Source organism: Jaculus jaculus, chromosome 1 (assembly GCF_020740685.1).
Source record: "Jaculus jaculus isolate mJacJac1 chromosome 1, mJacJac1.mat.Y.cur, whole genome shotgun sequence".
Taxonomy (NCBI): domain Eukaryota; kingdom Metazoa; phylum Chordata; class Mammalia; order Rodentia; family Dipodidae; genus Jaculus; species Jaculus jaculus.
This window is the reverse complement of record NC_059102.1, coordinates 163,610,752-163,623,567: the sequence shown is the minus strand read 5'-3', so window position 1 is coordinate 163,623,567 and position 12,816 is coordinate 163,610,752. Positions and strand designations below refer to the sequence as shown.

At 50.2% G+C, this 12,816-nt stretch overlaps 1 protein-coding gene across 1 annotated transcript in view; it reads right to left on the bottom strand.

Annotated features, from left to right (window-relative positions):
- The window catches only part of Nrxn2 (neurexin 2), a 122,546-nt gene that overhangs the window by 70,902 nt on the left and 38,828 nt on the right, over positions 1–12,816 (bottom strand). The window contains 1 exon segment of the mRNA XM_004656616.2: positions 10,182–10,205. Within this exon segment, the coding sequence (XP_004656673.1) occupies positions 10,182–10,205 (24 nt within the window).

Here is a 12,816-nt window from a genome sequence, read left to right as displayed (position 1 = left end):
GGAGAGGGAGAGAGGGAGAGGAGGCAGCACAAGACTTGATGGTTTCAGGGTGGGCTAAGACCTGCCCTGCCTGCTCCCTCCATGGCCGCAGCTCAGCGGGTAGGAAGGCAGGGTGAAGAGCTCACCACAACTGGCACCCCAGAAGCAGCTCCCGGAAGGTGCTCTGGCCTAGAAGGGGACTCCACTGTGGAAGGGGGAGACAGGTGGCGCCTCACTCTTGTCTTAGCAGTGCACTCTGGATACATGGAGCTTTGGAGCACCTTTCACGAGGAGGCAGAGAGCCCCCTCACCCCCGATGGTGGCTGCAGAGACTCACTCGCCACCTCCCCGCGGCGGGGGCGGGGGTGGCCGAGTCTTTTTCAGCCCTAGCCTGGGAGGCAACTGAGACAGCAGGGCAGGAGGGCAGAGACTCAGATGGCCTGAGAAGTCTTGGCATGAAGTTGCATGTTGCCCGTCAGCATTGGTTCTCACCTCTGACACCCAAGATGCCCGTCAGAATTGGTTCTTATCTCTGACACCCAAGTTCTGAGGGGTTCCTACTTCTCAAGTCTGTCGTCTTACTCCTCAGGTACCTCAATAGTTGAGTTACTTTTTGTTTGTTTGTAATCCTCCTGCCTGGGCGTTTTGAGTGCTGGGATAACCAGTGGGAGCCACCACACTCAGCTGCATTGCTCTTTCTTCCAAAGGAGAGGGCAGCCCTGTGCCTTCTTTCTCAGCCCTCTCTTCCTTCCTTCTCAACCATGGTTACCCTACCCTTAGGGAGCAGAGCAGGCCAGGACTAATCTCAGGAATAGCCTGCCCTGGAATGGAAAATTCAGCAAGAAAGCAAGATGATTGGAGTGAGAAAGTGCTTGTTGTTCCAAGAAGGCACCTGGCACTGAGCTAGGGAAAACAGAAGTCACCTTGGGGATGAGCCAAGGAGACTCCGACTATCTCCCACCCCCACCAATGTTCACCTGGTCCTTGAGGAGTCTAGTCCCCCGGAGGAGCCCATAAGGGCTCCTGATCCCCAGCAAGACTGTGGGGGATGAGCCTCTCTCTAGGAAGACTGTTGCTGAAGAGGGCTGATTTCCCTGCCAGCCCCACCCTGTGCTTCCACAAGGCACAGCTCATGGCCCTTTCTGTTCCCCAATGGGTTTCAGTACCACCTTTCCAGGAAAAGGATTGATCCTGGGAGCCTTCCAGTCATGTGCTATGATATCCTATACTCTAGTCCCCAGCACATGCCACCAGCCACCTTCAGCAGCTGGTCTTTAGGGTTCTATTGTTGGGGGGCCAGGCTCACCCCTAGCAGGAGTAGTCTACTATCCAGGAGTCCCCCTCGTGCTCAGCTGGAGCCTCGTGAGTGGAGTGAAGCTCAGGGAGTGAGAGCTGGAAGAGGCTACCTCCCGGGAACCATCAAACCTTGTGCTGGTGAAACTAGGTTCAAGGACGGGAGGGGACAGGTATCTCTGTGGGAGGGGCAGTCTGGAAGCTTCCGAGTCATGTTTTGAGGGGAGGATTGGTCATGATCAGTTATTTCTTCTTTCCTTCCACCTCATCCTGAGGCTGGGTAGTGGGAGTCTGGGTAGGAAGGGGGAGGGTCAAAGTAAGTATTAGTCACGAAAACATGCAAACGAGATTAGACCCGGGAAAGGGGGGGGGGGGAGGTTGGAGAAAAGGAGAGAGGGGGAGGGGGGCCAGAAGGAAAGGGTAGTGGGATCAAGTCAGGGAAGGTATGGCAGGCGAAAGGGCCTCTCTGGGGCAATGTGGCTGCACCTGCTCTCCACACTTCCTGGTGCTAGCCTGAAAACTGGAACTGGGCTACCAATTAGATCCTGAACCTAAATGGACACACTCTGACCAGGCTACCGGCTCCTGAAGTGCAAGTACCCAGCTTGACACAACCCTGGCACCCGTTAACTTTGGCACAAGCCAGACAACACAGCACATCAAAAGTCAACCTCGAGTTATCTTGTGACCCAGCACCGCCTTGCCTACAGCTACTATCTGTAAGCCTACCTCGGGGGGAGACTGTGATTTTGGTGACGGAGCCTCAAGTCCCTCCACCACTATGCTCAAATCCCATGCGCCTCTGCTTCCAAGCAAGAGGAAGGCCATCCTGGTCCCAAAGCCCTTCAGTCTCCTCATCTCCAGGTGCCTGAGTCTGAGGTTTTCCTCTCTGGCCTCAGAGGCCAGCAGAGTACCACCCTCCCATCTTCACCTATGGTCTCTCTTCATCCCACTTCATCTGGCAAGGTCAAGATCACTCTTTCTTGCCCTACTTGAGTTGGGGCAGAGGGTGGAGGCCCAGAAATGCCCTGATAAATTCCCTTCCACGCTGGGGATAAATCTCATTAATTCCACCCACAATATGGGGTCTAGTGAAAAAGGGCCTCCTTAATCACCCTCTATGGCCCACAGTGGGGGGAGGGCTAGCAGGAAGTGGGGGAACATAGGAGGTGCATTGAGGAAGGGAATCAGCCAGGTGGGGTGGGGAGAAAGGAGGAGATGGTAGTGGTGGAGAGGAAGTGGGTAGAGGGGTTGGAGGAAGGTGTCTGGGGAAGGCAGGGAGGGAGATGGCTTAGATTAGTAAAACCCGACTGTTTCCTCAGACAAATCAGTCCAGACACAAAAATGGCAGGTTCGTTAGTAAAAGCAGGTAACAGGGGTAAAATTCCCCTGCCCCCTCCACCCCAGGGGTCCTTGACGCCCCTGCCCCCCAACCCTCCCCCAGCAGCATCTAGAAGGGGTGGGACCAGCAGGGGAGGAGGGAGAAAGGGAGCCCATGCGACAAAGAACAGCCACTACAGCTGGGACCCGTGCCGGTTAGAGGAGCAGAGTGTGAGGCCAGGCCCAGGCAGGCAGGCCAGAGCCAAAGGCAGCCGCAGGTGAGAAGGCATGCAGAGCGGAGAATGAAGGCGAAAGAGCTGGGGGACGCAGGAAGGAGAAGCGTCCTTCCACTGAGGAGGAGAGAGGAGCAGCCCCTGGGATAGAACCACTTAGGGGTTGAGAAAGAAAAAGAAGGGACGTCAGACCTGAGATCCCCCACCGGTGGGTGACACACACACACATCACACCGCGACTCACCAGGGATTTCCACTCCCACACACACACCTGCCCTTACTGCCACATCCTACCAAGTGCTGTGGTGAGGTCATGAGGGTCTCCTTTGCACGCAGGAGCACTGGGGACCTCGGCTAGAACCCTAAGACACAGTCAACCCACATGAACCCACTCACCACGGCCAAGCTAGCAAAGTGGTCTCTGAGGAGGCGAAGGGGAATGAGTGGGATGTCTGCCTTGAAAGAGGAGGAGCCCAGCTCTGCCAAAGTGGGAGACCAGCTGGAAGTGGCCCAAGGAGTCCTGCCTTTCCACTTAGAGAGGCTCTCAGTTCTCCCTACTTACGGGCCCCGCCTCTCCTCATCTCTGCTCTGCTCCCCCTCACATAGGTAGGCTAGGTGGGATGGGAATCCAGGTCTTAGGTGCTGGGGAGATGGCTCAGTGGGTTAAAGTGCTTACTGTGCGCACGTGAGGACCTGAGTTCAGATCCCCAATACCCATGTGAAATGCTGGGTTGGGCGGTTTATGTGCCTGTAATCCCAATGCACTGACTAGCTAGTCTAGACACATCAGTAAGCTCAAGTAAGTTCAGCAAGAAACCCTGTCTCGAAGAATAAGGTAGAGAGCAATTGAGGAATACACCCCAATGTCAGCCCCTGGCCTCCACAGGCAGACAGAAACACATGCACAAACACACACATGTGCATTCGCAGCTCTCTCTCTCTTTCTCTCCCCCCCCTCTCTCTCTCTCTCTCACACACACACACACACACACAAACACACACACAAGTCCTAGCCACAAATATCCCCACATGGGTAGGTATCCCACGCCCACCACTGAAAAGAGACCCTTCTGCCATCATCCAGAGCCATCGCCACTGGCCTATCATGATCGAAAGGTCACTGACCTCCCATTTCTGGGGAGAAGATGGAAGAGCAGATGTTTTCAATTTGTAGGTGATTAGGCTTCCCTGAGCTCCTTGACAGTGTAAGTAAAACTATGTCAACTGGCTGTTTTGTCTCCTGGGAGACCTCACAGCTGCCATTAAACCCTCAAAGGGACCCACAGGCTTAATGTGCTTAAGAACACCTAGCCCATAGAAAGAGTCCTGGAATCCAGGTGAGTGGCTCATGCCTTTAATCCTGAGGTAGGAGGATTACCGTGAGTTCAAGGCAACCTGGGCTAAAGTAAAACCATACCTTAAAAACAAATAAATGAAAGATTTCTGGGGCTGAAGAGATGGATCAGCAATTAAGGGACTCGCCTGCAAAACCTAAAGACAGACATGTGTTCAATTCCCCAGCACCCAAGTACAGCAGATGCACAGTGACGTATACATCTGGAGTTCATTTGCCATGGCTGCAGGCCATGGCACTCCCATTCTCTCTGTGTCTGTCTCTCTTCTCTCTCTCTCTCTCTCTCTCTCTCTCTCTCTCTCTCTCTCTCCCTCCCTCCCTCCCTCCCCCCTTCTCTCTCTAAATAAATATAAAAAGATTTCCACATAAAAAAAAATTCCTGAGGCGGGCATGGTGGCACACGCCTTTAATCCCAGCACTTGGGAGCAGAGGTAGGAGGATCCGTGTGAGTTTGAAGACACCCTGAGACCACATAGTGAATTCCAGGTCAGCCAGGGCTAATGTGAAACTCTACCTTGAAAAACCAAGAAAAAAATTCCTGGGCTGGAGAGAGCTAGCTAAGTGGTTAAGGTGCTTGCTTGGTTGCAAAGCCAAAGGACCCAGGTTCAATTCCCCAGGACCCACCTAAAGTCAGATGCACAGAATGGCACATGCATCTGGAGTTCTTTTGCAGTAGCGAGAGGCCCTGGTATGCTCATTCTCTCTCTCTTTCTCTATCTGCTTCCTTCTCTCTCTCTCTCTCTCTCTCTCTCTCTCTCTCTCTCTCTCTCTGTGTGTGTGTGTGTGTGTGTGTGTGTGTGTGTTTCGCTTTCTCTAAAATAAAGAAAAAAAATTTTAAAGATTTAAACAAAAGCAGATTCCTGGCATCTTTTAGGGTGGACTGAGGCAGGAACATGGGCTGAGACAAGGAGAAAGGAAGAAGCATCCACTAAGGGAGGTATTGCAGCCCAACTAAGCATTTAGTTTAGTCACAGTTCTGTGCCAGAAACATCTAGAAAGACATACCAAGAAATCAGTCTCATGGTAGTATTTATAGCCCTGAGGGGCAAGGCTTCAAGTCAGAAATCCTGGGCTCTGGTTTGAGCCATTTTCCAGAATAATCTCATTTTGCCTTGCTGATACTCATCTGTAAAAGAGGTTTAACAACTTCCATCACTCCCATCTCTTCTGGGCTGACTAAGAACTAAATGAGAGTAAAAGGAAAGCAGTAAGTGCCATAACCAGGCAAGGTGCTCTCTCTGGGCCCCAGCTTCCTCTTCTGTTAAGTGGGAACAATCCCTGTCTCCTGCCTGGAACCCAGACATTGTCTAGCATGAGTAATATTCAAAATGTGAAAGCTATTTGAAGGGCCTAGGATATGTACAAAGAACCATTACTTTTATAAGCAAATACCATACTAACTACAATCAACCTACAACATCTCAACTGGGCAAGTCTTTTGGGGTCTATCTATCCTTCCAACAAGTGCTCAGACAAGAGTCCATATGAATGAATTAGTAAAAATAAATAGATACAAAACTACATAAAATTTGGGCTGGACAGATGGCTTAGTGGTTAAGGCACTTGTCTGCAAAGCCTAAGGATCCAGGTTTGACTTCCCAGAACCTGCATAAGCCAGATGCACAAGGTAACACATGCGCACAAGTGGCACATGTAAGCAAGATAGTGCACGCATCTGGAGTTTGTTGGCCGTGGTGAGAGGCCCTGACGCACCAATTCCCTCTGTCTCTCTCTATCCCTCATTTAAAAAGAAAAAAAAAAAAAAAACTACATGAAACCCATCTGAGGGATGCCCTGGAAATCAGAACCTATTGAACCCCATTTCCTGCCTCTAGTCTTGGCTTAAAAGACCTAATCCTAGGGTAGGTCATTACCCATCAGTGTTGATCACGCAGGGAAGTGTGCATCTGGAAATCAAACAAGACAGGGATACTGGCTTCTTAACTAACCTAACTAGAGGTGGAGAGATGGCTTAGTAGTTAAAACGCGTGTCTTTAAGGGCTGGAGAGATGGCTCAGTGGTTAAGTGCTTGCCTGTGAAGCCTACGGACCCCGGTTCGAGGCTCGGTTCCCCAGGTCCCACGGTAGCCAGATGCACAAGGGGGCGCACGCGTCTGGAGTTCGTTTGCAGAGGCTGGAAGCCCTGGCACGCCCATTCTCTCTCTCTCCCTCTATCTGTCTTTCTCTCTATGTCTCTATGTCTGTCGCTCTCAAATAAATAAGAAAAAAATGAACCAAAAAACGTGTGTCTGTGAATCCTAAGGACCCAGATTCTCCACAACCCACGTAAGCACATGGTGGCGCATGCATTTGGAGTTCATTTGCAGGGGCTAGAGGCCCTGGCATGCCCATTGTCTCCCCCTCCTCTCTAATAAATAAATAAATAATAAAATATTTAGAAGAAATAATTTAATTAAACTAACCCATTCATCTGTTCTGGTTTTACTTTCCCTACTGCAGCTGAAACCAGACAGGGCTATTGGCTTCTTGTCTAACAACTAAGCCATTCATCTGCTCTGGTTTGTTCAAAAACCAGACCAAAACCCAAACCATTCTGAGGTTTCATACAGTTACCTTGGGATGGTAATAGAATTTCCACTGGGACCAGAGATACTGTATTCTCCAAGGTTTGCTATGATAACAGAATCACCCTTTTTTGTTTTGTTTTCTGAGGTAGGGTCTCTCTCTAGCCAAGGCAGTCGTGACCTGGAGTTCACTATGTAGTCTAAGGCTGGCCTGGAACTCACAGTGATCCTCCTATCTCTGCCTCCCGAGTGTTGGGATTAAAGATGTGCACCACCATGCCTAGCTGGGAATCACTTCACAGAATATCCCTGCCCTGGAGACAGCAGGAATCAGCAAATGCTATATAAAGCTTAACCAAAGTATGATTCCCAGAGCTGGGCATGGTGGCTCACACCTTTAATCCCTGCAATTGGGAGGTACAGGTAGGAGGATTGCCATTAGTTTGAGGCCACCCTGAGATTGCCTAGTGAATTCCAGGTCAGCCTGGGCTAGAGTGAAACCCTACCTCAAAAAAAAAGTATGATTCCCTATGCAGAGTATGGAAGTGTCCACTCTTCAAATTATCCTGCTTGATTATCACATAGACCCATGAAATAGGGAATACAGAGACACCATTAGCCTACTGGGTGGACAAAGAAACTGAGTCTTTTGTTTGTGTTTTGTTCTGTTTTTTCAAGGTAGAGTCTTGCTTTAGCAGAGGATGACATGGAATTCACTATGTAGTCTCAGAGTGGCCTCAAACTCACAACAATCCTCCTACTGCTGCCTCCCAAGTGCTGGGATTAAAGGTGTACATTACCACACCTGTCAAAACTAAGTGTTTATGGCTTTGACCCACATGGCCAATTCTTCACCAAATGGAGGCTAAAAGGAAGATTTGCTAGACCCTAATTCTAGGATGGTAGTTGGGGTTCATCACTGGGATCAATCTTGCCTCCTGTGGTGGTTTGAATCGGATATCCCCTATAGACTCATGTTTTCTAAATGTTTAGTCCCCAGCTGAAGGTAATTTTGAAGGTGGAGCCTTGCTGAAAGAGGTATATTGTTGGGGCCGGGTTTAGGAGTGTCATAACTGGCTCCCCCTTGCTATAGTTTGGTTCTCTCTCCTGCTGCTATTTTCCACCTGCTGTGGCAAAAGTGATGTCCATCTTCTGCTCATGCCATGCTTTCTTCTGCCACCATGAAGCTTCCCCTCGAGACTGTAAGTTAAAATAAAAGCCTTCCTTCCATCAGCTGCTTTGGGTCAGGTGCTTTGTTCCAGCCACAATGCCATTACAACAGCTCCCTGTGTCTCCAAAGTCACAGGCCGGATACCCAGTGAAGCTCTGGCCAGCTTCTGACAGATACTCAGTGTCTAGCCAGGGTGGGTAACAGCTGACTCCTAGAAAACAGCAGTTGAAGGAAAAGACCCTGTGGAGGGTTGGTGCTGATCTCACTACGCAGCTCTGTTTGAACTAGGAAGCCTGGGAGATCACGTGGGATCTTAGACTGGGGTGGGCTAGGATGGCACTGGCTCTGGACACTGGTCTATGTGTATGCTGGAAAAGACACACCTACAAAAGTAGAAAGCAGGACTGGGGAGATTGCCCAGCAGTTGGGGCACTTCCTACAAAGCCTAACAACCAGAGGTTCAATTCCCTAATAGCCACGTAAAGCCAGATGCACGAAGTGGGGCATGTGTCTGCAGTTTGTACGCAGTGGCAAGAAGCCCTGGTGCACCCCTTCTCTCTGTGTGTATCTCTCTCTCCTCTCTCTCTCTCTCTTCTTGCAAATAAATTTTTAAAAAAATGTAAGTGTCACGAAAGGCCAAGCGTAGCTCAGAGGTAGAACCTCCCGAGGAGGTATGAAGCTCAGGCCGGGAACCCCGGCTCTGACATCTCACTCCTCTCCAGCCTTCTAGCCAGACAGACCGGGAGGCTGGGCAAGCCAGGCAGCTGCCCCGAGCAGATCCCGCTCCACGAGAGCAGACACGTCCATCTGCAGGGTCCCCAGCCTGGCGTTCCATCACTCTGCATTATTAATAGGCGATGACTAACCGGCTGCTGCTGCAGAACCGGAAGTGGGCAGGAACGAGGGAATCCCAGGGGATCGCGCAGCACTGGGCTACTGGCACGCGCTGTGAGGCAGGCACGGAAAGAGAGCAGGGCCCAGCAGCCCCTTCCCTGTCTCTGCCCATCGTGGCACCTGCACGGAAGAGCCAGCCCCTCCAGGCTTCCTCCAGACAGAATCCCCACCGAGTCTCAAAACCCACCCAAGCAGGCGGCCCCCGCTTTACTCCAGCACTTGCACATGTAACGAACCGGCAGTCTCTCAAATACCCAGCGCGGGCTTCCTACTAACACCCCTAAATGTCACACCAACATTTACACACAGCCACACCCACACACCAACACACACCAGCTGCCTTTACACTGACACCCACACCGGCGTTCACCAGAATGGAGCCCAACCCAAACACAGGAGTTTGTCAAGGACAAGGACAGCCAGGCGCTGCCCCACCCCTCCCCCCCTGGGCCTCCTCCTCCTCTCGTGTCCTCAACAGGGAAGGAAGCGAACGAAGCCCTGTCAAGAGGCCATGCAGGAGAGGCAGGGGACACGGAAGGGACGGGGCTGAGGGGGGAGGAAGACAGTGTGAAACACAGTGTTAGTCAGAGCAGCAGAGCGGTGGGGAGAGGAGGGGGTGGAGGATCTGGACGCTATCCCTGGTGGGAGAAAAGACCATTCATGCCATGCAAAATGTCAGGGAGACAGAACTAATTGGGAATCCTCAAGGCTGAGAAGTAGAGAGATGTCACCTTTCCCCTGGTAGCCAGTGTGGGGCCGCCTCTCAACTCAAATAAACTGGTGAAGTGAAGCCATCCCCCAACCCATCTGGGGAATCTGCCCAGTTGGCTGCCGCTAGAGGTGGCACCGCAACCACCTCCCCAACCTGAGGAGCCCATCCAGAGCGGACAGTGAGCAGAGCGTAGCATGTCATGGGATGGTGTTTTCCATGGATTTTCAGGAGACCAAGAAAGAAACCAAATCAAAGGAAAAAAAAAAAAAAAACAGGGGAAGAGGGAGAGAACCAAAGAAAGCAACAGAAATGAGCTGTTGGCATCGGGGCTGGTCTGACCAGAGCCGATGAACATGGGGCCTGCCCCAGACCTCAAGCCAGGAATCTGAAGCAGGAGGCAAGGACGGTAGGCATAGCCCGACCCAATTCCTTAACTTGCATTTGTCTTTTGGATTTGAGTTTGGACCAAAAAGAAACAAAGAAAGAAACAGAAGAAAACTGAAAGAGAGAAGCAAAATCTAAAGGTCGTCCAGGACGCAAACAGAAAAAAAAAAAAAAAAAAAAAACTGGAAGAGCAAAACAACCAAAAACCAAACGAGGAGAGAAACAAAAATGGGAGAATCGAACAGTTAAAAAACCCACGGCAAACCAAACGGTAAGACAATTAGAGTGATATCTACCAGATAATGCAGTTTGTTTACCATAGCGTGTCCAATCCCTGCGTGCTTCACCGGAGATGGGGTGGGGAAGGGGGTGTCAAAAAAAAAACAACGAAACAAGGACAACAACAAAAGAACAGAACAAAAAGAAAAGAAAAATAAAATGACCAACTGTGAAACTCAAGGAAGAAGAAAAAATATATAGGCATATATATATATTTTGGTTGTTTGTTCAAACCCTCCCACCTCAGGTTCGGTAGAAGTAAAGAAAAATTATAATGGGAGAGGGGAATAAAACACACACAAAAATTCACTCCCATCTTCTCCCAACCCCTCTCCGACCCCTCTCTGGATTCCTCTTCCTCATCATCCCCTCCCAGAAGAGCCCCGTCTGCAGAGTTAGGGGAACAGTTAGAGACCTTGGTTAGTACAGAAGAAAACAACTGGACCAAGAAAGCAAAGACTTAAAGATGGCCAACATTCCGCAGATGAGACAGAAAGGTTAGTTTGGTTTTTTTCACTCATACCTTGTCCCACCTGTCCCTGCCCATCCCTTGGGCCCCTGGGTTATAAGCGTGTTAGTAACACACACAGAGTTGGCAACGGGGGAGGGGGGTTTTCAACAGAAGGGGGAGGGAGGAGGCAGGGTTAAGAAGCAGACCCAGTATGCAGGATTAGTAGGTCCTATCAGCTGAAATGTTAGGGAGTTAGGAGAAGGGAAGGAGGGGAGCACAGGGGTGTGAGAAGGGGGTGGGCCATTGACTCAGAAATGGACACGGATGGCTTTATTGGCTGACTGGTCAACCAGATGGCTTTCCAGAGAACTGGCTGAGGAGTGAGGGAGTGCTGGCCAACTGGCTGACCAGTGGCCATGTCGGGTTAATGGGTTAACCGGTTGGTGACGGGCCAGCTGGCTGTCAGGCTGGGAGAAAAGTGGGCAAGGCCCCTAGAGAATCGCAAGACTGGTAAGAATGACAGGCAATTTCATTTTGGGGGCCAAAAGAAGTGGTTCCCAAGGTGTACAGAAGGGGACATGGGCCTCGCGTTTCCTAGGGATGGAGGATGGGCAAATAGATTTAGGGGTCACTGGAAGGAGGGGCAGCTCCGCGTTCATTCTTTTTATTTTTTTTTTTCTCTTCCTTAAGGACCAAAAAGAAAGTGAGTCACCATCTCAACAGGGAAAAGGAAGCCTAGCCCTGCCCAGCAGGCAGGGGGCTCGTGCTCAAGCTATATGGATCATACCAAACCCTCCTCCCAATGCTCCCCTCTCCCACCTGCCTGTCCACCTTGACTTGTCCAGGTGACACATTTCCCAGAAAAGTTCTCCAGTTTCTTCAATCACCCCACGCCCATTCTCTTACTCTCCTCTGGGAAGCCGATCCTCCCAGAAATAAGTGCCTTTGCCACCACCCCTCAAAGACCTGGAATTGGTGGGCTATTCCGGCACCCAACCTTCCTCCACGTACACATCTACCCATAGCCCCTAACCCTCCACTTCCCATAGCCAGCACCAGAAATTCACTCCCCCTAAAGAGAAACATAGAGGCCCACATAACTTGGAATTCCCTTACTCATCTCTGAACTGTGTGTCTACCCTGATCTCTTAAATCCCCAGCAGCTCTGTGTGCTTCTAAACCCATTTTCTCTTCCCATTGCCAAGGAGAGCAGCAACATCCACCTTCGGAATTACCCTGGTCTTTGGAGAAGATCTGTCTAAGGGACTGAGGCAGCTTGATGTAAGGGAATCAAGGCTACAGGGACACTGGTGCTTGGTGTTCATTAAATACTGCGCTGCACGCCTGAAGCCATGATGGTAGGGAGTGGAATTCTAGGGACAGACCAGTTAGTTGAAGAGTTATTACAACCAGTGGGCACAGGAATAATTCAGTAAGACAATTAATAAGGGCCTTGTATAATTAAAAATAGCAGAATTCAATAGTTAGCAGCTACAAGTGCTGAGTAGCCAATATTAATTATCAGCAATGCAGAAGCAGCTTACATAGTAGCAAGGGAAGTGTCTAATTGCAGAAGCAGTGATTGGAGCAAGGAGATAACCAGTGATAAGGGGATTCGTCCCGCCAGCCGGTAGGGGTGTTGTGGAGTGAAGAGGCCAACTAGTCAGAACAAGGAACAATTACCTTCAGGGCAGCTAAACTAATAGCACTCCTCAAGAGTTGTCTAACATCATTATACCAGTACAAAACAAGGGAGGAAAACAACACTGAAGGTAAAATTCCAAGTACCATTCTTCTTTAATTAGAACTGTTTATAGAAAACAAAATAAAGGGGCTGGGGAGATGGCTTAGTGGCTAAGGCGCTCGCCTGCAAAGCCTAAGGACTCATGTTCAACTTTCCAGATCCCACATGAGACAGACGCACAAGGTGACACAAGTGTGCAAAGTCACACATGCATACAAGGTGGCACACGTGTCTGGAGTTTGATCGCAGTGGCTGGAGGCACTGGTGTACCAATTCTCTTTCTCTCTCATTAAAAAGAAAAGAGGAAAAAAAGGGAGAAAAAGGTTTTCAATATTCACAAAGGAAGTTGCAAATTAAAACCAGAACTGACAGGCACTAGATGTGAGTTCAAAACCTGGGCCTTCTACTGATTCATCAAGAGATCCAGACATATGGCATGGTTGGAGTGAATGAGACAAGCCCCTCCAGACCTAGGAGT